At 44.0% G+C, this 23,049-nt stretch overlaps 1 protein-coding gene across 2 annotated transcripts in view; it reads left to right on the top strand.

Annotated features, from left to right (window-relative positions):
• Positions 1-20,560, top strand: part of AKAP6 (A-kinase anchoring protein 6) — a 524,185-nt gene extending 503,625 nt beyond the window's left edge. For both annotated transcript variants that reach the window (XM_004698937.3, XM_045287776.1), the window contains exons 13-14: positions 7,742-11,099; positions 17,157-20,560. In XM_004698937.3, the coding sequence (XP_004698994.1) occupies positions 7,742-11,059 (3,318 nt within the window). In that variant the 3' untranslated portion in view covers positions 11,060-11,099; positions 17,157-20,560. The remainder of the gene's footprint in view (positions 1-7,741; positions 11,100-17,156) is intronic.
• The last annotated feature ends 2,489 nt before the right edge of the window (positions 20,561-23,049 follow it).

Below are 23,049 nucleotides of genomic sequence, written 5' to 3'. Positions count from 1 at the left end.
GCTATTGGGGTCACACTGTACCTGGCTTTTCACTTTTGGGTGATCATGAGATTCTTCATTCATTCTTCTGAGATGGCTCACTGTACACCCAGTGGGATGGCAAAACTGACCAATCGCCACAGTAGAGTGTCACACGCCCTATTCACATGCTCCCCCCGTCATGGTGGGAGTTGCGAAGATTATGGATTGACAAGCCATGCCAGGCTCGTAATCCAGCTTCCCCACCCAACTACCACGCAAACACTTCAATTTTAGTGTGGAGGGTATTACATTAAAAAAGCAAGAGCAGATGCATGAATTTTAAATTTCTCTTATTTTAAATGGGTTCTCTACCCTGATCTATGTCTTCTTTTCTCGTTCTTATGCACTACCCATGAATTCCCCATGCATTCTGCCTTTCTCTATAGGGTAAAGTATTTTACTTATCTTTATTTTTTTAATCATTTTATTGGGAGCTCTTACATCTCTCATAACAATCCATCCATCCATGGTGTCAGGCACATTTGTACGTATGTTGCCATCATCCTTTTAAAAACATTTTCTTTCTGCTTGAGCCCTTGGCATCAGCGCCAGTATTTTACTTTTCTGTAGGCGAGTCTCTCCTCCTAGCTCTGTGCACGTCGTATTGAACAGTTAGCTCTTGGTCTGGCGTGAGCTGAAGAAACAGAAGTTTCAAGGCCTCCTGATGCTTTGACCATGCTGAGCTCCAGAAGCTTGTCTGTAACATTCCGTTCCATTGAACTTCTGAAGAGCTTCTGGAGAAGTATTTTTAAAAATCTAACTTTAAACATGAAGTTTAAGACTCTAGAGGCAATGATACCAAATCTCTATTTGATTGTTAATTCGGGGCATATCAAGCCCCTTTATCTCTACTCCTTAGCTCTACTCTTGAGTTGCTAATGTGTTTCTCATTTTATAAACACCCACAATTTAAAATTTGAATAAAATCCTAGAAATGCAATCCTAGGAACCGAAGCCAATTCACGTCCTGCAAGTACAGAAAGAAATTCATTTGGCTACTTTTTGCTTCCTGCAATTTTGATCGTGATTCTTTCATCATTATCATCATTTTCCAGTTGTGTAGCCGCTTGCATATATTGTATTAATATAAATAATGTGCTTCAAAGAATAAAAGTAAAATGTACTAAGCATATTGCTGCAAACACATTCTTAGATGATAACCCTTACGGGAGCAGAGCACCCAGTCTTTTATCCCATGGAGCTACTAGTAGATTTGAACCACCAGCCTTTTGGTTAGCAGTCAAGTGCTTAACCATTGCTTAGCACTCCAACTGACACCAGGGATAAACCAGGCAAAGTAGTTATCATGGGATCCCACTGTAAGAGGGAGAACTGGCCATCACAGTAGCATTGGGCCTGCAGCTAGTGAAAGATCACACACACACACACACACACACAATGTAAAGTGTATGTGTGTGTACATATACATGTATATGCATGCACTCATAGGCATGTAAGTCAGCATAGACTCAGCAGCACACAGTAGATAATATAATCCACTACAGTGCCACCGAGTAAATGTCAACTTCTAGTGACCCCATTTCAAGTTTGTGGGACTTTAAATCTTTATGGGAACAGATAGCTTCATCTTCGTACTACAGAGAAGCTAGTGGGTTTGAACCACTGACCTTGTGGTTAGCAGCCCAACGCTTCTCTGATAGCTGACCTTCTACACCTTTTGATCTATTTCTTCAGCAGATTTATAAATTGGTTTATATTACGTATGATTACCTATATAGTGTCATTGCCTTAAGCTAAGATTCTATATTTATGAAGCAAGGTTATGAATTAAAGGTCTTTGCCCAACTTAATTAAACATAGAATTATCTCTGGAATTGCAAGCTCTGTGGGAGCCGCATTTACTACTTACCAGAGTTTGGTTTCAATCAAATATCCAAAGATTCTATATAAATCCATTGTGATTCTGATTGAGAACATGGACACGTGTGTTTTTCAAAGTATCATACAATCCCTCTTGGTGGCAGGAGAGGGTGGTACCAAGAGAAAGAGAAGAAGGAAAAAGCAGAAAGAGAGAAGGGATGGGGGAGGAGGAACCAGGGGCAAGGGAGACAGGAAATGGGAAGAGAAGGAAAGGGAACCGCAGGCAGAGGGGTTAACAGATCCAGTGACTGAGAGGATAGTTTTCAGTTGAGGTGAATGGCGTCCTTTTGAATTTTGTACTCATTACTGATAAAGTACCGTACAAAACTGAATTAAGTTTTAAAAGTAAAACGAGGAAGGGCTTTGCCTTCCAACACCGGTGATGAATCAGTTTGTCTGTAGATTATTGACAGTGTGCAGCCATCAGCACAGAGAACATCGGAGAAATCACTCTTCCTTCTGCTACAACACTATGTGGGCGCATTGTTCTTTTTTAAGTCAATTTTTAAGTTTATATAAATGTGTTTATATCATTCCACTTGGAAACTCTTCACTTTCTTGCCCCTAGCGTATGTTTTATGAATCGAGCCTAACTCTTGAGGAAATGCAGGTTTTCTTGAAAATATCGACAGGGTTTAGTTTGCATCAGGAGAGGAATGAGTGAGCCCTGTGTTCGTGGCATTGCTTACAGGTGTAGCACGTAACAATCTCCATGGGTGATGTTCTAATAGGTCCTTTCCGATGTTCTCTGGAGTTGGCTTGCAAAGAAACTTCAGAAATCACTTCAGAATAAATGTCAGAGATTTATCTCCCCCAAAGCCCATCTAAACTCATTGCCACTGAGTCAATTCCAACTCGGAGTGACACTCTAGGACAGGGAGACCTGCCCCGGTGGTTCTGAGCCTGTAAGTCTTTATGGGAGTCGAAACTGGGGTGGGGTGGGGGGTGGAATTAAGAAAGGGTAAAGAATTTTACTGTCAGAAGTTTAATCTTTTCCTCTGGAAATTGTTGACTCCAATGGTTTTATTTTTTTAAGTACTGCTCAATTTGGTTTTTTTAAAAATACTTTTATTGGGGGCTCTTACTTCTCTTATCACAATCCATACATTCCTCCAGTGTGTCAAGCACATTTGCACATATGCCGCCATCATCATTTTCACAGCATCCTCCTCCCACTTGATCCCCTGATATCCGCTCCTCATTTCTTCCCCCTCCCTCCCCCACTCACCCTCCCTCATGAGCTCTTGATAAGTTATAGGTTATTATTTCCATATCTCACATTATCCTCCATCACCCCTCACCCACTCTTCCGTTATTCGTTCTCCTGGGAGGGAGTTATATATTGATCCTTGTGATTGATTGCCCCTTTCTCCCCCCACCCTCCCCTAATCTTCCTGGTATCTCTACTCTCCTTGTTGGCCCTGAGGAGTTTATCTATCCTGGATTCCCTGTGTTGCGGGCTCATCTGTAGCAGTGTGCATGCGCTGGCCTAATCTCATTCATAAGGTAGAATTGAGGTCATGATAGTGGGGGGAGGAAACACCAAAAAACTAGAGGAAAGTAGTATGTTTCATCAGTGCTATACTGCACCCTAGCTGGCTCATCTCTTCCCTGTGACCCCTCTGTGAGATGATGCCCAATTGTCTACAGATGGGCATTGGGTCTCCACTGCATACCACCCACCCCCATTCACCTGGGAGTTTTCACACTTTCTCAGGCTTGAGTTTGTAAGGCATAAAGGCACCTTTGGGTCAGAAATGGGCTGTGGCTTGGAAAGCCAGTCTGAGTTGCCCCCACTGTTTGCACTGAACTGTCCACCTCCTAGCAGATGGCCCAATTCCCTTGTCTGAGTGTGAGCTCCCCAGGTTTGGGACCCTCTTGGAAAATCTATTTTCCTAAAAGTTAAAGTCACCCGGAGAGTTGCAAAGAGAGCTCCAATGAAAAACGGATTCAATTATTTATTAGCACTCTCAGAGCACAGTGTCAGCCAAGATAGTACTTGAAATTAATATACTATTTGATTAGACTGATTGATTGTTCTTACAGCTGAGGATTTTAACATTCATTAGCCATACTATCTGGTCATTAGTACTTCCTTTATCAGCAAGCAAAGAATCAACAGAACTTCTAATAAAAATTCATCACAGTCAATGTATCCCATCCCGAAGCATGTGCGCAGCTTGTCAGTGGACTAGATTCACTGCTGTAACCGTGGCAAAGGAAAGGTTTCTGTTAGGAAATTTTAAAATGCCCCTAATTAATGTTGACTTTGTAACTGGACTCTTTTAAAATCTAAGTAAGCTATTCAGATAATCTCTTACATATCCAGTATAATAAAGTGCTAATGGGTATTTTATACTTAATACGTTTCTGTGGGATCTTTTAAGTAGTAGTTTCAGGGAGGATTGAGGGCTGTCTGAGGAGCGTTCTGCTAATGTGCTTCAGGTGAAGTGCCCTCCCCGCTAGTGGCAACCCCACTGCTGAGGAATAAAGCCCCCTGGCCTCTGTCTTCAATGGGTCTGTTTAAATAAACGCGGCTTTTAAAGGAAATATGCTAACCTGTTATACTGTGTGACATGGGTCTCTGTGTACTGTGTCATGAGCTCCCTTGTGGTTTGGGAGTAAATTGGAAGGAATGATAAGAAAGAGGAAAGAATGGTGGGTAAGCAGGGAACTCTATGAATGGCCGCAAAGCCTCTAAGGGCAGGAATTCGGCAGCCCCATCGTGATTGCCTCCTCACCGTTTTACAAGCATTGGATCACTTTCTACTCAGAAGGATCTTTCCGGTAGATAGTACTGTTCCCCTTTTATAGATGAGAAAACAAGATCAGAAAGGCTGAGCACTTTTCCAGGGTCAAACAACTGATAAGTCGCACAGGATGTCAGTGATTCTGGGGGTTCTGGAGCGCGGCTCACCCACCTGGCTACCCTGCTCTAGTACAACCTCAATCAAAATGTGTTTTTCTTTCTGTTTGTAGGTGGGCCTATCAAGGTCTACAATCCACTCACTCCTCGTGTATTGATTATATCATTACCTGACATTTTGCTTTTGTGACAATAGTAATAAAGGAAAAGTCTAGTTCTTTTGAGCGTTAAGGAGGCAGCAGGTATGTTGGCCAGGACTGTGGAGCCTCCCATTCCTCGGGGAGAATCTCAGGGTGGCCGTTAAGAAGCTGGGTGACATTGCCTGGTGCCTGCTGTCCCCTCCAGGCACCTCCAGCTGTCAAGGTGGACTGGCCTCCTCTGTGGCCACAGAGGGAGACACAGGCAGCACCAAGCCTGCGGATGCCTGTTCTGCGTTCCCAGCTTGCATGAGTCTGAGACCCTGTAGCTGCAAGTTGCTATGTGGTGGGAAGGGAGGAAAAGAAAGAGGCACAGTGGAGAGATTTTGAAAGAAACTTGTGGGTTCTGACATCCCAAAGTGAACTGAACTGGGCCAGGAGCCTCAGCGGGTCTGAATACACAGCCATGCTCCCAGCGCCCATGCAAGAAGCCCTGAACCTCAACCCTCGCCAGGTTTGGAGAGGGGCAGATTTCAGAATCTTGTATGCAGAGCCTGCAAGGCATGGGGTCCTCGAGGCAGCTCTGCAAGGGAAACTCGGACTGAGCACGGGAACAAGGTTTGAACGTCTTCACACCTGGAGCTTTCCAGTTGGATTGCCAGGCTTTATCCAGCTTTGTCTCCTTGAAGCATCCCTCTTAGGAGAGGAATCATCTATCTGAGACTCATCACAGTCATGAGCAGGCACATCAGTAAATCTGAGCCGTTATTTTTTTCTATGGTCATATTTCCTATGTATATAATTCTGTATGCACATATATGTGTGTATGTTCTATATGAACATATGTGTGTGTGCACGTGTATAAAGGTGTGTGTGACAAATGAAGACAGAAGGAAAAAATCCTCCATTTTCACATTCTGACCTGGTTTTTGAAAAGTAACCCTGGCAGTCCGTGAGGCATTGGTACATATACCAGGGGAAGAATAAAAGTATTGCCACAAAAATCATAGGCACCCTTTTTAAACAAAAATATAAAACAAATGAAGCTATTGTTTTTAACATATCTTCTGTCCATGTCTATACATTTCTGAAGCTGTGTTTCTATCTCTCCACCCCTTCTTCAAATAATTCTGCACTGTTCAATGTATACAACATTAAAACAGCAATGGGGGCATGTAGAGAGACTCAGGTTATGTTCCCTTCCAGTATTATTTCAGGTTTTGCAACATCAAGAAATCTGAAGAGGCAAGATCTGGGCTGTAGGGTAGATGGGGTAAGATTTCCCAAAGCAATTCTCATAGGAAAACCCATGCCACCCTTGAAGAATGAACAGGTGCATTGTAGTGATGGGAATTCCCCGGCACCATTTGGATGGCATCTTTCTCATCAATGCCATTTTCCATTTTCTTTAAAACTTCTTTATAGTATGCCCCGTGATGTTTCGGTGTCCTCTAAGAAAACCCTATCAAGATGAGCCCTTTGGAATAAAAACAAACAAAGAACAATCACATAGTCCCTTGTGCTGACCTCTCTCCCTTGACTATAACTGGCCAAGCAGATCCCCTAGGAAGCCACTGTTTTCATTGGACTTTTTTTTAAGCCATCCCAATGAACCTGAGACAAACATTACTGAGAGAACTTGTCTTCAGCCACCCACTTAGGACAGAGACGTTCAAACACGTTTCATTTAGAATGCCCCATGCCTTATATACTGGAACCCTGATAGCAATTCTTTCTGACTTGCCAGCTTGTGTTATGTCTATTGGCTCTAGCATGATTCCAGACAACCGGATATGCATGTGAGACTGGTGAAGGAATCAGACGGACGCTAGGAGCCATCCAGCTACGCCATCCCATAGGCTGGCAAGATCTGCTAGGGCGGGAGTCAGCGAGGAAACCCCGTGACTGGTTACGGAGCCCCAGTTAGGCAAACAGAGGGCAGTGTAAGGGAATCTTGATTATTTCATCCTTGGTGAGCAGAAATAATCTTCAGATAGCTACTAATCTGAGAATAGGGTGTGTGCGGGAAATCCTATCAATAAGAAATCATGACAAAATTGAAATTGTCCCCCCAAAAGTGAGCCAGTATCAAGACTCATGTCTGTCAGAAAGAGACTGGGGAAGAGAAGGACTAAGGGAGCCATGATGAAGGGGTTCCCTGCGGGTGCGGGTCCTAGCACTCAAAGCTAATACAAGAGGAGGGAACCGAGAACACGCTTCCTCATCCTGGGCCTGATCAGGTACGGGGCTGGAGAGACAGCTCGGTAAGGGAAGGCAGAGCAAGGGCTCAGTTGTCAAGAGATTTGGTCCCTGCGTGGCTCCACAGGATGGCTACAAGACCCCAGGCACACACCACTTAAAGTGGGGGTCCCCAAAATAGAGATGACAAGGGAGTTTGCCATGTGTGTCTACAGATAGTATTCCATGATGTCTTTGGACCTAAAACAGTCGGGGGACATGTGCTTTAAGAGCTATCACAGACTGGAGCCCCCTTTGCCTTCATTTGCACGAAAGTTTTAGCTTTACCCAACCTAAGGTTTAAAATGTAGAGGAATCGATAGGAAATGGCTCATTCCATAAATTACAGTTCAATTGCAAGAAGGTTCAAGTTTAATCTATGTTTTGCCCTCAGTGACAAATGACTATGGATAGAAAAGCCTATTTCAACAACTTTGGGGTGTTACTCCACAGAAGAATAGCGTTCATAATTCTGCTCTTTCAAATCCATGCTTGGGGCACTTTTACTTTTTGACTCTTCCGAAAGATTTTAAAGGGATACAATTTTCATGCTTGTGTGCCTTAATTCTCCCTTGTCTCTTTTTTCCCTCCTATGCAGGAGACTCTGAATGCGATTGATCCCGGCGTGATGGATTTAAATGGGACAACTGACGATGCCCTGGAATGGGATGAAACTGACATAAGTCATAAATTAATTAGTTTGAATGAAGAGTCAAACGATCTTGATCAAGAACACCCAGCTGGCATGCCCACCTTGAATCTTGAAGAGGCAGGGGGTGAAGACCCTGGCTGTGAAGAGGAGGCCGGCCATCTTGGGGGACCTCACTATGCGTCAAGTATTACTGCCCCCTCCAGCCCACACGTCTACCAGGTGTACAGCCTCCACAACGTGGAGCTCTACCAGGACACCCACACGCCGTTTCTGAAAAACCACCCGAAGCTCACCGGTGTGACACAGCCTATGGCTTTAACGAAGAGTCTCAGTAAAGATTCTTCATTTTCGTCTACAAAATCTCTGCCAGATCTTCTAGGGGGGGCCACTTTGGCAAAGCCCTGCCCTTGCCACGGAGGGGACATGAGTCAGAATTCAGGCAGTGAGAGTGGAATCGTCAGCGAGGGAGACACAGTTGGTAGTTTTACCACCAACTCTGACATGTGCTTGCTCCACGCAGGCGTTGGGTCGCCAAGCCCCCCTGACGCAGAGCAGCCGGACTCTAAAGTGGGAGAGGCAGTGGACATGGTAAAGCACACATGTCAAGATGAGGACGAGCCGGTTACGCTTCCAAGTAGCTCTCAGCCATCCATCTCCCCAGGGAGTTGTGTCCATGGAAAAGCCGGAGATTTCAACAGTGTGACCAAACGTCCCCCTGATTGTTTGGGAGAAGAATTACAAGGAAAACATGATGTGTTTACATTTTATGATTACTCCTACCTCCAAGGCTCGAAACTCAAATTACCAGTGATGATGAAACAGTCACAAAGTGAAAAAGCACACGTGAATGACCCTCTACTTCATGGGTTTTATTTTGATAAAAAATCCTGCAAATATAAACCTCGGGCTGCAGAGTTACAGCCAGATGCACCTGCCCACGAGAGGCTTTTGGCGAGTGCATCCCAGGAAATGGGTCACAGTTCACATAAGAGTGGCGATGGGGAGAAGACCTTCCCGGGCATGCAGAATGCCAGGCAGCTCTCCCTGGTGTCTCGCAGCGCGTCCATCGAGTCGCTTTCCCCCAGCGGGCATTTATTTGGACTGGGCATCTTTAAAAATGGCAGCGACAACCTGCCGCGTAGCGCTTCTTTAGAAAGTTGGTTGACATCCTACAAAAGCAATGAAGATCTTTTCAGCTGTCACAGCTCTGGGGACATGAGTGCCAGCAGCGGTTCGGTTGGTGAGCTGAGCAAAAGGACATTAGATCTCCTGAACCGTTTGGAGAACATCCAGAGCCCCTCGGAGCAAAAGATAAAGCGGAGTGTTTCCGACATCACTCTCCAGAGCACTTCCCAAAGGATGTCCTTTCCTGGCCAGCTGTCCTTGGACATAGCGCCTTCTATCAACGAAGACTCCGCGGCCTCGCTCACAGAACTCAGCAGCAGCGATGAGCTCTCTCTTTGCTCAGAGGACATCGTGTTGCACAAGAACAAGGTCCCGGAATCGAACGCGTCCTTCAGGAAGCGCCTGCCTCGTTCGGTGGCGGATGAAAGTGATGTCAACGTCAGCATGATCGTGAACGTCTCCTGCACCTCTGCGTGCACCGACGACGAAGACGACAGCGACCTCCTCTCCAGCTCCACCCTGACCTTGACCGAGGAAGAGCTGGGCCTCAAGGACGAGGAGGACGACTCCAGCATCGCCACCGACGACGAGATGTTTGAAGACTGCAGCTTGAGGTCAGGGCTGGATTATATCAAGAATGAACTGCAGGCGTGGATGCGGCCGAAGCTTTCCTTGGCCGGAGACGAGAGACGGTGCACCCTCGGTGATGAACCAAAGCGCACGGAAGATGTGAGCAGTGGCGACTGGACCAATCCCTCGGATACCCTGAACATTGAAGCCCTTCTAAACGACTCTCTAAAGCATCTCTCTGAAAGCAACGGAAACGACAAGAATGTACCCCATACCTACGAGACAGGGACAAAGGCAGAAAATAAGAAAAACATTTTCAAAGTTACTAAAGATCCATATATGGCTGACATGGAGAATGGCAACATCGAGAGCGTTCCAGGGAGGCAGGAGGACAAACGGGGTGGCGTTTCAAAGGTATCGGAACATCTTGGGTCAACTGGGCAGATGTCCGAAGGTGAGCTTTGTCAGTGTAGAGCGGTTCTAGGCAGCTCAGATGAGTCGACTGCTGCTGGAAGGGAACGTGTTCCTCAAACTGTTAAGCGTCACCCAAAAAAATGTCAAAACCAGCCCTCTGAACATCAAAGTGTTACTCCTCTTTCCCCTGAGAAGTGGAGCCCAGCACCCCCTTCAGAAGACAGGGTTGCCGACAGAGAGGACCCTGAGGTCCTGACATCAGCATCTGTTGACCCATCAACTGGGGGTGGACACGGTGCCGGTTGCCGCCGAGCCCCGGAAGAGAATGCCACCGAGGACAGTGCTGCTTTCAGCGACAGCATTGCCTGTGGCGACTGTGAGCCAGGTGTTCCCCATCAAGAAGATGCTGAAGATTGTTCGGTACACAACTTTGTGAAGGAAATCATTGACATGGCTTCAACAGCCCTGAAAAGTAAATCTCAGCCTGAAAACGAGGCGGCGGCGCCTACGTCCTTAACTCAGATCAAGGAGAAAGTATTGGAACATTCTCACCGGCCCATCCAGCTAAGAAAAGGGGACTTTTATTCCTACTTGTCCCTGTCCTCTCATGACAGCGACTGTGGGGAGGTCACCAATTACGTAGAAGAAAAGAGCAGCACTCCGGTGCCACTGGATGCCGCCGACTCTGGTCTAGAAGACAAGGAAGACATCGAGTGCTTCTTTGAAGCTTGTGTGGAGGGTGACCCTGATGGAGAGAAGCCCGGTGTTCCCATGACTCCTCTCCCTGGGCCCACGGTCCCCTGTGAAGCTGCAGTGTCGCTACAAGCCAATGCTCGTTCAAGTCCTCCACCGCAGAAAGGGGCTCATGCGGGAAAGGAAGGGGGTGGTCCTCCCCAAACTTCCAGTGCCTGTGAAGTCCTCTCAGAGTTAACTGCCCGCTCAGGGCCGGGCAGTGCCAAGGCGGGTCCAGGAGACCCAGGTGAATCTGGGATGGCAGAAAGCAGTGCTTCAGCCACGCCTGGGACGGCAGGTCTTTCTCTGAAGACCAAGCAGCCAGAGCAAAAGGCTGCCAGGCCTCCCGATCCCCAAACTTTAGCCTGTGAAGAGAATCTTCTACTCCTTCACGAGGAGCCACGCAGAAATATGCCTCGGTAGATGTGACCCTCTCCACGCATGGAAATCATCACATTGAGAGGTGCGTAAAATGATGCTTTTAACAACCTTCAATGAGAGGGAACGATGCACTCTCTAGAACCACCACTTAAACCCATTTTCTATCCGTTATTTGCATATAAATTGTGTGTGTGTGTGTGTGTGTGTAATACGAACTCCAGACAACAAAACCATGCGAGGAGCAAAGAGGAGTCGGAATGACACTGGCAGACATTTATCTGAATAAGACATTGAAGGGCCAGACATACTCTACAGCATGCAAGTAACTGGGAAGCAAAGGGGGACAAAGAAACACTCACACTTGGCAGTTCTGTGACATCTTTTTTTTTTTTTTAGTTTCCAAGACTGTCATTCTTTTTTTTAATATATATATCATTTTATTAGGAGCTCATACAACTCCTATCACAATCCAGACATACATCAATTGTGTAAAGCACATTTGTACATTCATTGCCCTCATTATTCTCAAAATATTTGCTCTCCACCTAAATCCGTGGCATCAGCTCCTCATTTTTCCCCTCCCTCCCCGCTCCCCGCTCCATCATAAACCTTTGATAATTTATAAATTATTATTTTGTCATATCTTGCACTGTTCAACGTCTCCCTTCACCCACTTTTCTGTTGTCCATCTCCCAGGGAGGAGGTTGTAGATAGATCCTTGTCATCGGTTCCTCCTTTCCAACCCACCTTCCCTCCATCATCCCGGTATCGTCCCTCACACCACTGGTCCTGAAGGGATCATCCGCCCTGGATTCCCTGTGTTTCCAGTTCCTATCTGTACCAGTGTACATCCTCTGGTCCAGCCAGACTTGCAAGGTAGAATTGGGGAGCATTTAGGGGGGGAGGAGGGAGCATTTAGGAATTAGAGGAAAGTTGTGTTTTTCATCATTGCTATATCGTACCCTGACTGGCTCGTCTCTTCCCTGAGTCCCTTCTGTAAGGGGATGTCTGTGACATCATTTTATGACATCATTCTGGCAAGAAGTTTTGCTCCATACAAAATTTGAGGTGTATCTGAACAATACAGGGCCTCAAATTCTTCCATTGAGGTAGCCTAAAAAAATTTTTTTTAGATTACCTAAATTGCAATTATACCTTCTGATCACAGCCCAAGTATGGTAACAATGCTTTATACTTCCGTTTCCTATCCAGGAAGCCGCTTTCTCCCTCCAGTGCCTGGCGATGAGCCGTGACTGGGTTAAAGGCGGCGGCCTCGGGCTCGGGCCTGCCTTCATGCTTCTCTCTAAAGTGACTGTCATCACCACTGCCTCCCTCCGTGGAAGGCCGGCCTGTCATGGCCGCTAATCATGGCCAAGCCCGAGAATTCTCCAGGAGGGGAAAGTGGACGTTGCAGAAGAGGCTCTTATTTATCCACACACAGATTGAGAACAGGCACAGGAAGCAAATGCAGAGAGACTACATGACAAGTTAATGGCATTTTGATAAAAACAGAATTTCTGAATTTCGCCTGACGGTGACAGGCATATTTCCATCCATTTTTTTTCCCCGAGAAAGTCATTCCTCTCTTCACATTTAATAAGCCAGCTATTGATTGATAATTCTGAGATGATGATGTATCTGTAGGAGTGACATGAAGGTTCCGTTATTCCCCGTTTTGAAAGCCCAGTGAGAAAGGTGCTTTCCCAATCAGGTTTAAAGGTGAACAGTTGAGCTTTCAGATGGGGGAGTTGTATTTCATCCAAGTGCGAGGTGCCTGATGCCAGCTCCAAGCCGCCACCCACCCCCACACACACCCCCAGAAGCTTAATGCTGTAACCTAAACTCGTGCTATAGGAAATGAATTACAGAAGCAATCTACCCTAATTTGTTAACTTATTCAAATAACAGTTATTATACTTAACTATGCTAAAGATTATCTTTTTTGTGGCAGATTGTTTATTTTTTGATGAGCCTAATTACTGATTTTCTAAAAGTAATTTACATTTATTACAAATACATCTTTTAAAATGTGACAGATAAATGTTGTTCCCATAATGTATTATGAAAAAAGTTACTATTTAAAAACACATTATTTAATTTGAAAGATGAATGGCAAACATCATTATTTTTTTTCCCTGCAACACCTGTGCCCTCAGCTCATTAAAATGTGTGATTCTGTGTAGAGCTGCTAGAAATGGGGAACGAGGGGGGAATCTATACCATATCTATACCCTAAAAATAAACTCGGTATGCAAAACTGAGGAAAAGCATCCCACTTGCTAATGTAGCTCAACTAATTTTATATGTTTCAGACTCTATGTACTGCAAGTGGGAACAAAAGTAGGAGTGAGAGAAATGTGTTTTGTGTGCAGTGTGTCCACCCTATAATCACATCTCCAGCAGTACACAGTCAAACTGACCATTAAGGGCAAGTAGCTGCACTTCTGTAAGCTGCTTCAAAACAAGTTCTATTAGGACGGATTGTACTGCAGGCCCTGCCACCCTCTGCAGAAAGCCTGGTAGAGCCCGGCTAATTTTGTTTTCTGAAAGGGGATAAAGGCTCAAAAGAAACACTACTCTGAGCATGACAGCATGTGACTGTGACCCTCAAGCCTCCAGTCGTGCTGGGATCGGAGCTTCAGAAGCTCTGGCACGGGAGGCTCATCGGAGGAGTCGGCTGTGGGGGTGCTCCTCCCCTCCCTCTGCGGTGCCCTGGGAGTTTTCGTCCCTGGCTTACGTAGATGTGCAGTTTGAAGTGCGACATGAATGATAAGCAGCTCCATCCTGCGATGGCGTGGGGAAGTGAGTGTGCCAGTGGATCTGTGTCACCGTCACCTTTCACCAGCAAGGACAGAGGGGAGCTACATGATCAGCCTGCCGGCCAGTTGGCAGCACTTGTTGAGCTCCTATGATGCCTGTCCCTAGGTTGGGCAAAGGGAGGAGGCAGACTGTACTTGGTGTAGAGCTCAGATCAGCCCCAAGTGACTTCTTATCCACCCACAGCTATTTAAATAGGCAGATCCACCAATCCCGTGCAGCTTTTTCAGAATCAGGTGGCCCAAACATCTGGAAGCCTAACTTCCCACCAGTCATTAGCACAGGGTTCCTGAGTATAAATAGTCCCGCATGGTGTATAAATAGACCACCTCAGTTGGTCAAAGTACCACCAAGAGGCCACTTTCTGGAATCTCAAAATGCTGCCATGCCTTCAGGGTTAAAAGGTAAGGGATACAAAGAGTATTTGGAAAATAGGTTTCCCACGGCATTGCTCTTCCTACAAGATTCAAAGGGGCAAACAAGGAAAAGCCCCGCTTTCTTGAAACCATTTGAAAGACCATCACTTGGGGTGCTCCGCTACCCAGAGTCAAATTCCCCCAATTCAATTTTTCATTGTGGTTTTGCAGAGAAAAAGAAATTCTCCAGTGGTGAAATCACTGTCATCTCCTCCAGAAGACAGAGAACTTTAGACTCACAAGACTCGGTCTGCAGCAGCAATGAAAAGGAATAAAAAAAATTCTTTCAAAAAGGTGTTTACTGCATTCTAATTAAAGCATACACACACACACACACACACACACAGAAGCTGTTGGTGAAGTTTGAACCTGCTCTCTCACTGAGTTTGCGTCGGCACAATTCCCAGGCCCACTGCTGGGCTCGGCAGGGTTTCATTTCTGTGTCACGTTTCTGTGAAAGCAGAGAGGTCCATCACGGCAGATCACATTCAAAGAAAGGTAACCGGAGAGATTCAGATATTCCTGCCTAATTCGGGGGAGGCGCATCATGTGTGACAGGAGTGCCTGCCAGAGCTGCCTGAGAACCATGCACTGCACTGATCTCTCTGCGGCACGCAGACAGTTATTTCTTCATTAGCCTCATCATAAGCCTCTGATCTCTGGTGAATGGCGTAACCCTAAACTTCTGCCTGGAGAAAAATCCCAGGGTCTAAAAATGTAGCTGGTCAAATGTACTCAATGCGGACACCCTTTCCTTTTCCTCTCGTTTGGTTGGGGTTGGGGTTGGGGTTTTGTTTTACTAGAGTTTTCTTGTTATTGTCTTGTTTTACTTTGGAATGTTTTAGCTCTATTGCCTTTCCTGCTTTTTTGGTTTATAAATGGGGTAGTTGGTGGCCGGAGGATTTTAGCTCTTAGGCAGTTCCTTGTGTTTAGACCTGCTGAGGTATACAGGTTTATTGTGAAAAGATCCACTGAGTTTTTGACAAACCTCAAAACGCTGCAAGAGCAAGCATTTCTCATGAGCACCACACACATTCTGATTCTATTAATGGGATTGACACTCAAAAGTCTGTGGTTTTGTCCAAGGCTTGCCAAACCAGTTTAAGAAACTGCCTTTGGTAACTGTCTACTATCGCTAAGCAATGCGGGTATAGTCATATCAAATTTACTTTTAAAATCACTGTAATCATGATTGCTCTGGATGTGAACGGCCATTTAATTAGTGTGCACTTTTGAGTCCCTTGACCTGTCATGCTAAATAGCAAGGCTTTGCAGGGTCAAACCCTTGAATGCACACATACACACAGAACCTGTGCCCCAGCCAGTCGGGCCTGCCCAGTGGGCCATGTTGGAAGAATTGATTATCCAAAGAGAGCTAAAATAGCAGGATTTCGTAAACCAGACTTTACTCGTCTAAGGATGCCCTAGGCAGTGGCCAGATTTCAAATGAGTCATGTCCTCAGCATTTGAACGATGTGCCATGGTCTTTCTTGAATGTCCACGTTGTTTGGCCATGTCAAATTTGGCCCCATCTGTCCCTGCCTGTCTCCCCGCTGTTCTGGATAGCTTTTCCTCCCCACAACTTCCACTCATTCCAGCCAGACCTCTGTGTGCTCAAGGTCTTCTGGCACACAACAGATGCAGGACTACAGAGAAAGAAAGAGCTAGGCAAAAAGGAAGAGAGCATGCCTTTCTAGAAAGACAGTAAAGCAACCTGACATCAGACTTCAGAACTCAGTTTACACTCAGACAAGTTAAAATGTGCTTGCCCTGAGATGAAAGCATGCAGCACGGACTAACCTCACATGCAACAGGTTGCTTTTCGCTAGTTAAATATGGAACAGACTGGATTTGGAAGAAATGATATCTAAGCCCTCAGATGTTTAGACAATAATAGGATCATGAAATCAGTCTCGCTTTCACAGTACTCTCTGCATCTGAAGGAAAGTGCATCTGTATTTGAGCTAGAAGCCCAGATAGCTCTCTCTAGGCATGGGACTGAAGCATTTACAATGATAACAACATTAGAAATATTTCACCCAGGAATTGTTCAATAGAACACACACAGTCACCAAAGGAAAGGATAAACCTAAGACTCCAGGTCGCCAAGCTATGAAGTCATTGTTAATATCTCACTGCATCACACGCCGTCAGCAGCCTCACCTTTTCACAATGATTTGAGGCTATCCGTAATATTCAAGGTCCACCCTGGGCAACAACCTTTTTTTTTAATGAAGTGAAATGACAGCCAAATGGGGGAAAGGTACTAGTTAAATACCTGGATTGGGAAAATCGAAAGAGGCATATGAGTCCCTTCAGACACCTGATACAAAAGATTGTACTATTGGCAGGGAACACTAAGTGGTGCAGTTGGTGGCCATCTTTGAGCAGGGCACCGCTCTTTCTAACTCTGCTGCTCAAGAGATTTGGTTGTCACGCAGCAGGCACACTCCCTTGTTTTCTAAAAGGAAGGTGAGTTTCTGGCAGGGTGGTAACCCTTATTTTTTCCCATTCCAGTTCCAGTTCACATCCACTACATTTTGCAGATTCAGGTCCAATCCAGTGTGCTTAGGTGGCCATGACTAAACTGGAGAGAACTGGCCCAAAGTCTTGGTTCAAATTGAGTTCAAACACAAGAGTGGTTACTTACCCAAAGGAAAGCTCGAAAGTTTGAGCTGTTCTTGTTTTCTTTGGGGGAAAAAAAAAAACTTTTTCAAAAATATCAATATTTCCCCCATTGATATTGAAAGATCTTCAACAATAGCCTGAACTATGAACTTCACTCTGATGAATGCCTTCAGATTGTCCCCCAAAAGCAGTCATAATGGCTCCTCACGGGGCTTTAATTTTTCAAATGAAGCAAACCTTTCTGAAACCTTTTCTTGTCCGTTTTGTGTTTCTTGTAGAAACAGCCTGGTTGCAGCTCAGGGGTGGCCTTGTACCCCCAGCCTGGGCTGGTCTCTGGTGTCATCACATCACTGCCGTTCATTACATTGAGTTCTCCCAAGAGGAATCTCCCTCTGAATGCGGTTTGTCCACATGAGCCCTGTGATCTGGATGTGTGCGCTGGTTCTCTTTAGGTGATCGTCTTTGAAGTTCAGCAAAGCTGCTTGTTCTCCCTGGAGTCCTGCCCCAAGCTACCTCTACCAACCCTCTCTCCAGCAAGACCGTTCTGCTTGCCTCTCTCCCCGCTGATCTCTAAAGTTCTACAGTTCATCACATGGATGGTTCATTAAGTTCACCTGTCTGACCAGTACTTGACCACTTTTTTTGGATTTTTTAAAATAGTAGGAAGCCTATGTTTATTTGAAAGAGGTTTTACCTAAAAAGCCAACTTACTTAGTTTTTAAATTGCAGCATAGGGAAGAAACACTGGTCCTGCTTTAAAAATTAAGCCACTTTTTAAAGCACCATATTATCTACTCCATTTAAAAAATAATCTATGCAGCACTTCAAGAAACAACTATCTAGTGTTGTATATTATAACGTGTGACATTCAACGATTGGATTGTTTACCACAGTTTTGTTTTTTATGCTTCTTGAGGTGGTAATGAGAAAAAAAGTTTTTTTTTTTTTTTTTAAAAAGTGTGCCTTGCTGTATTTCTTATACCATTTATTAAAAAGCTGCTTTCACAGTAAAATTGTATTGGTTTGAAAGGAGGAAATAGCAAGGTTAAGATGTGTGAATAATTTCTGTATATATGTATAACCAAGTACAAACATTGATGTATAATGACAGTATAAATGCTTTCATGTTTGTGATGTCTAGTGATGTGGAAAATAGAAGCCTTAAATCCATTAGATTGCATGGTAATTAAAATTGGCATAATAAACATAGTTTAATGGGGGAAAAGGAAAACTACTGATCTCTTTTACCTGTGTTCTTTACCAAATTGTTGTATCTGTTTCTGGGAAGATATAATATTTAAAGGCTTCCAAAATGCTTATGTTGCATAAGAGGCTTAAAATTTACTGACCCTAGAAACTGGACATGACATCATCACCATTTTCAAAGTCATTCTGGTCACGATAAAGATCTTGAAACAGCGTATCATTAAATGCCAATTCCCCTAAATCAATTCAAATTTATACCAGATTTTTATTTCATCTTATCATCAATGACTGAATGTTGGGCTTCAGGATAGCTTGTATGTCATATTTATTTTACATAATTATTTTGAGTGAGTTTGCTAGAAAGATGGTAAGTAAGTACGGAAAAATCTGACAATACTTTGGGGTTAGACTATAGATTTCAGGTATATTTATTTTGTCTAAAAGAAACTAGCAAAGAAATATTCCATTTTGTCTTTATGGACTCTTCTTACATTCAGTATTTTATCTATATTATAGTGTCTACTAAAGTGCCTGACAAACTGTCGGTGGTAGTACAAATTTACTGAGTTGAAGTATTGAGCAAGGTAGCATGGATGGCACCTGGCTCTTTGTTTCACAGAGACACATAGGAATCTGCTTACAAACGAAGTAGGCCACTGCAGACCCCGGATAGCGCAGTTCTACTCTGGTAAGCATGAGGTCACTCCAAGTGAGAACCAACCTTGTGCCAGTTGGAGCACTGAAACAGACGCATTGAGGAAAAGATATACCATAATCTGTAGACCAACACAGTCTAATTGATATAAAAATTCAAAAAGGGAAGATCTTTGTGAATTCTTGTGGACATGAGAATGACAATCATTCAACAGATCAATCAGAAACACCTTTTTTTTATGTGCAGGACACTGGTCTAGGAATTGCACTGATGAACAAGCAGAAAAAGACCCCAGCCTCAGGATACTGATCTACATTGGGACGAAGTGAACACCCCAGTGGGCTGCATGCTTGTCCTAGAGGTGAGAAAAAGAGAAGGCACGGTGGGAGGAGGCACAGGGAAGCAGCATAGAGGAATGAGGGGGGAAAGAGAGGGTTAGGAGAGATCAGAAAGACAACAGGCTATGAGTGAAATCGTGATGAAAAGGGCTGTAGGAGATGAGGTCAATAGAGGATTTCCTGAAGAAGCCTTTAAAAATCAAAGCTTTTGTATGCTAGGTGGTGAGGAAGCTTTGTAAAGTTGTCTTCTTTCTTATTTTTTTAATTATTATTTTATTATTAGAGCATAGATAAGGATTTTTAAAAGATTCACCCATAACTCTACCATTTTAATGACTATTTGGTATTATGCCCCTTCTAAGCGTTTTCCTATTCCTGAACAAAGGGCTCACTTTAGGTTCTTGAGTAGCTATGTTGTTGAAAAGGATTTTGAAAAGGCAGTTGTGTCGAGTTCGAATGTATGAGGGGAGTAAAGATGCAGAGATAAAAGTCCAGCTAGGAGACAGATGAAGAAAACAAGCCAGGTTTCAGATGATCATGGCATCTACCAGAAGTGGCCCAGAATGGAAGAAAAAGATTTTTCTACCTACTCGTCAAGCAAAAAGACAAAAACCCTATACTCTTTGAAATACCTAACAGCATTCCGAATCACTAGGACATGGCATTTTTTTACCTTCTGAAACAACCTACCTTTCCCTTAAGCAAAGCTAGAGCAAAGAGTCTATCTCCTGGTAGACCCTTCAAGGGACAAAAAGCAGGATGTTCTAGTTATGTGAACTGTTGGATGACCAGGGAAGGCCTTGGAGCATCTGAAAGATTCATTTGTGAATAATTATCTGCTTCGTACTAATACTACATTTGTAGGATGACCTTTAGGTTTTGTGAGGAAGCGACAGTTTTTCAGATCACAAGGAATGGAATAGCATCAGACTCTCACCCAGGCAAGTTCTGCCTTCCCAATCACCCTTGAAAGGGTCATCTGCCCACACACTTCCAGGGACCTTGGTTCATCGTCTGTTTAAGTAAGCGGTTGGGCATGTCTCTGTTAGAAGATGTTTTCTTTGGTTGTTAAAATCTGCGTAGTTACCTCCCTCCCCTAGCCCATGAATTTTTGCTCTCCAGTCGGTCCCCATTCTGACCCAACAAGAGGCTTCAGAGCATCTCTCCATCTTCTTTTGCATGACACCCCCAAAGATAACTGAGGCCAGGTGTACATTTGCTCCCCAACATGACTTTCATTTCTGAGTTCCTTCAAATGTCCTGCGGATGTCATGATTTTCTGATTTATTTCAACCTGGCTGAATGTTAACAGACAGAATCCTTGAGATTAAGGACACTGTATTCATCATCATACATGTAGAAAAAAAATCTGAACATTTAAGTGCTAAGTTTTCTCTAAAAATATATTCCAGATATGTTTATTCTATTATTGTAAATTTCAATAAATAAATGAATAAATAAAAGGAATCCCCGGCTTCCTTCAGTGGCCTAGTCCAGTGTCAGAGTTACCTTGAACCTCTTTCTGACATCAAATCCAAGCCTAACCTGTTTGGATATAAAACAGGATTTCCCCCTTTTCACGTTTACGTGTCCATGTAGTGCTTCAGCGTCATTCGTCACCGAGTGGCTCTTTTGAGAGGGACTGTGTTCGCCACTAGAGGTACAAAGGCAACGAACACGTATCTTTGCCTCCAATGGGTTAGCATGTTTTCCTTGTGAAAATGCCGTTCGTGTGCTTGAGTGCTCATGACTTAAATTAGATCATATCTCCATTTATTTTGTTTGCGTTCTAGTTTCTCTACATTATCTCAAAACCCGAATGAGCAAAATAATAGGCAAAATTCTCAGACTCTGGTCATGGAGTAAACGAGATGATTTCAACAGCTCATGGAGAAATGGAGTTACAGTACAGTAGACTTTTCCACACACTTTTTGAAGATCCTGGTATCTTGCATATCAATTCCTTCAGAGCTCTCGAGGACCCGTATGTGATGCATTTATTGGTTTTGGTTCAGCCAGCTCAGGTTCTGCCCGTTCTATCATTCCCGGGAACAAAGAGGATGAGACTATCAAAATGGGCTTCAACCATCCAGTTTGTTTTTTACAAGGCAAGTTGCTTTCATTTTGAAATGAAATTGGTATTTTGAATTTTAAAAGAATAACTGATCTTTCAAATTCAAAAACAACTACATTTGCAACACATTTTTCTATGTAGATGTTTTTCCAACTTTCATTTTAAATAATTTCAGATCTATATAAAAATTGAGGCACCATGGCTGCATATTGAGTTACATGTAAGGATTTACAATCTCAGAAACCTACGGGGCAGCTCTACTCTGACCTCGCGGCCCGTTAAGGAGCAGGATCCACCGGATGGCAGGGAGTTTGGGAGGTTTTTTGGTATAAAAGTTGAATGAATGTCACATGCGTATTAGGTAATACGGCTCATTAACAACTTGCTACTTACACTTCCATCTCTCTTCCCCCCTACACACACACACACACACACACACACACACACACACACACACACACAGTTTTAGTGTGCTTGAACCATTTAAAATTAAATGGAAGTTCATTATCATCGTCATAAAGTTCAGCATCAAAACCAAGAATTTTTAAAACATTCATCCATAACTAAACTCTTGGCCATCAAATCAATACATCACCTAAAAAGAAAAGCATTTTTCAGAAATTCAGTCTTGTTATCACATCCAAGGAACTTAATAGCGACACGATAGTTTTATCTGATAGCCACATTTTCCCAAATGCCTTTACTTTTTAATTACAAAAATTTTTTTTCCTTTCCTCTTGAAGCAATTGGCTTCATTTTATTAAGGGCTCTTTTTTTAAAAAAATAATTTTATTAGGGGCTCACACAACTCTCATCACAATCCATACATACCATACATCAACTGTGTAAAGCACATTTGTACATTCATTCCCCTCATCATTCTCAAAACATTTGGTCTCCACCCAAGCCTCCAGTATTAGGTCCTCATTTTTCTCCTCCCTCCCCGCTACCCCCTCCCTCGTGAGCCCTTGATAATTTATCAATTATTATTTTGTCATATCTTGCCCTGTCCGACATCTCCCTTCACCCACTTTTCTGTTGCCCGTGCCCCAGGGAGGAGGTCACATATAGTTCCTTGTAATCAGTTCCCTCTTTCCAACCCACTCTCCCTCTACCCTCCCAGTATCACCACTCACACCACTGATCCTAAAGGGCTCATCCGTCCTGGATTCCCTGGATTTCCAGTTCCTATCTGTACCAGTGTACCTCCTCTGGTCTAGCCAGACTTGCAAGGTAGAATTTGTATCATGATAGTGGGGGGTAGAGAGGAAGCATTGAGGAACTAGAGGAAAGTTGTATTTTTCATCGTTGCTACATCGCACCCTGACTGGCTCGTCTCCTCCCTGAGACCCCTCTGCAAGGGGATCTCTAGTGGCCTACTAATGGGCTTTGGGTCTCCCCTCCGCACTCCCCCCATCATTCACTATGGTAAGATTGTTTGTTCTGATGATGCCTTATACCTGATCCCTTCGACACCTCGTGATCGCATAGGCTGATGTGCTTCTTCCATGTAGGCTTTGTTGCTTCTGAGCTTGATGGCCGCTTGTTTAACTTCAAGCCTTTAAGACCCCAGATGCTATACTTTTTGATAGCCGGGCACCATCAGCTTTCTTCGCCACATTTGCTTATGCACCCATTTGTCTTCAGTGATCCGTCGACACCTCGCGATCACACAGGCTGATATGTTCTTCCATGTGGGCTTTGTTGTTTCTGAGCTAGATGACTGCTTGTTTACCTTCAAGCTTTTATATTTTATCCTTTTCCCCTACCCCTACAGAATCCAAAGATCATGCTTTGCTTTTAATTTTTGTGACTAATCTTGAATTCTTTTTCTAACTTTTTTTTTTCATTATTTAATCTTTCATTACATTGATTTCTGAAGATTTCAGACAAGTTTT

The sequence above is a fragment of the Echinops telfairi genome, unplaced genomic scaffold (genome assembly GCF_000313985.2).
Source record: "Echinops telfairi isolate 266 unplaced genomic scaffold, ASM31398v2 ScPeMD7_18;HRSCAF=68, whole genome shotgun sequence".
Lineage (NCBI taxonomy): Eukaryota > Metazoa > Chordata > Mammalia > Afrosoricida > Tenrecidae > Echinops > Echinops telfairi.
The sequence above is the reverse complement of the archived record's forward strand: the minus strand, read 5'-3'. Positions and strand labels throughout refer to the sequence as shown.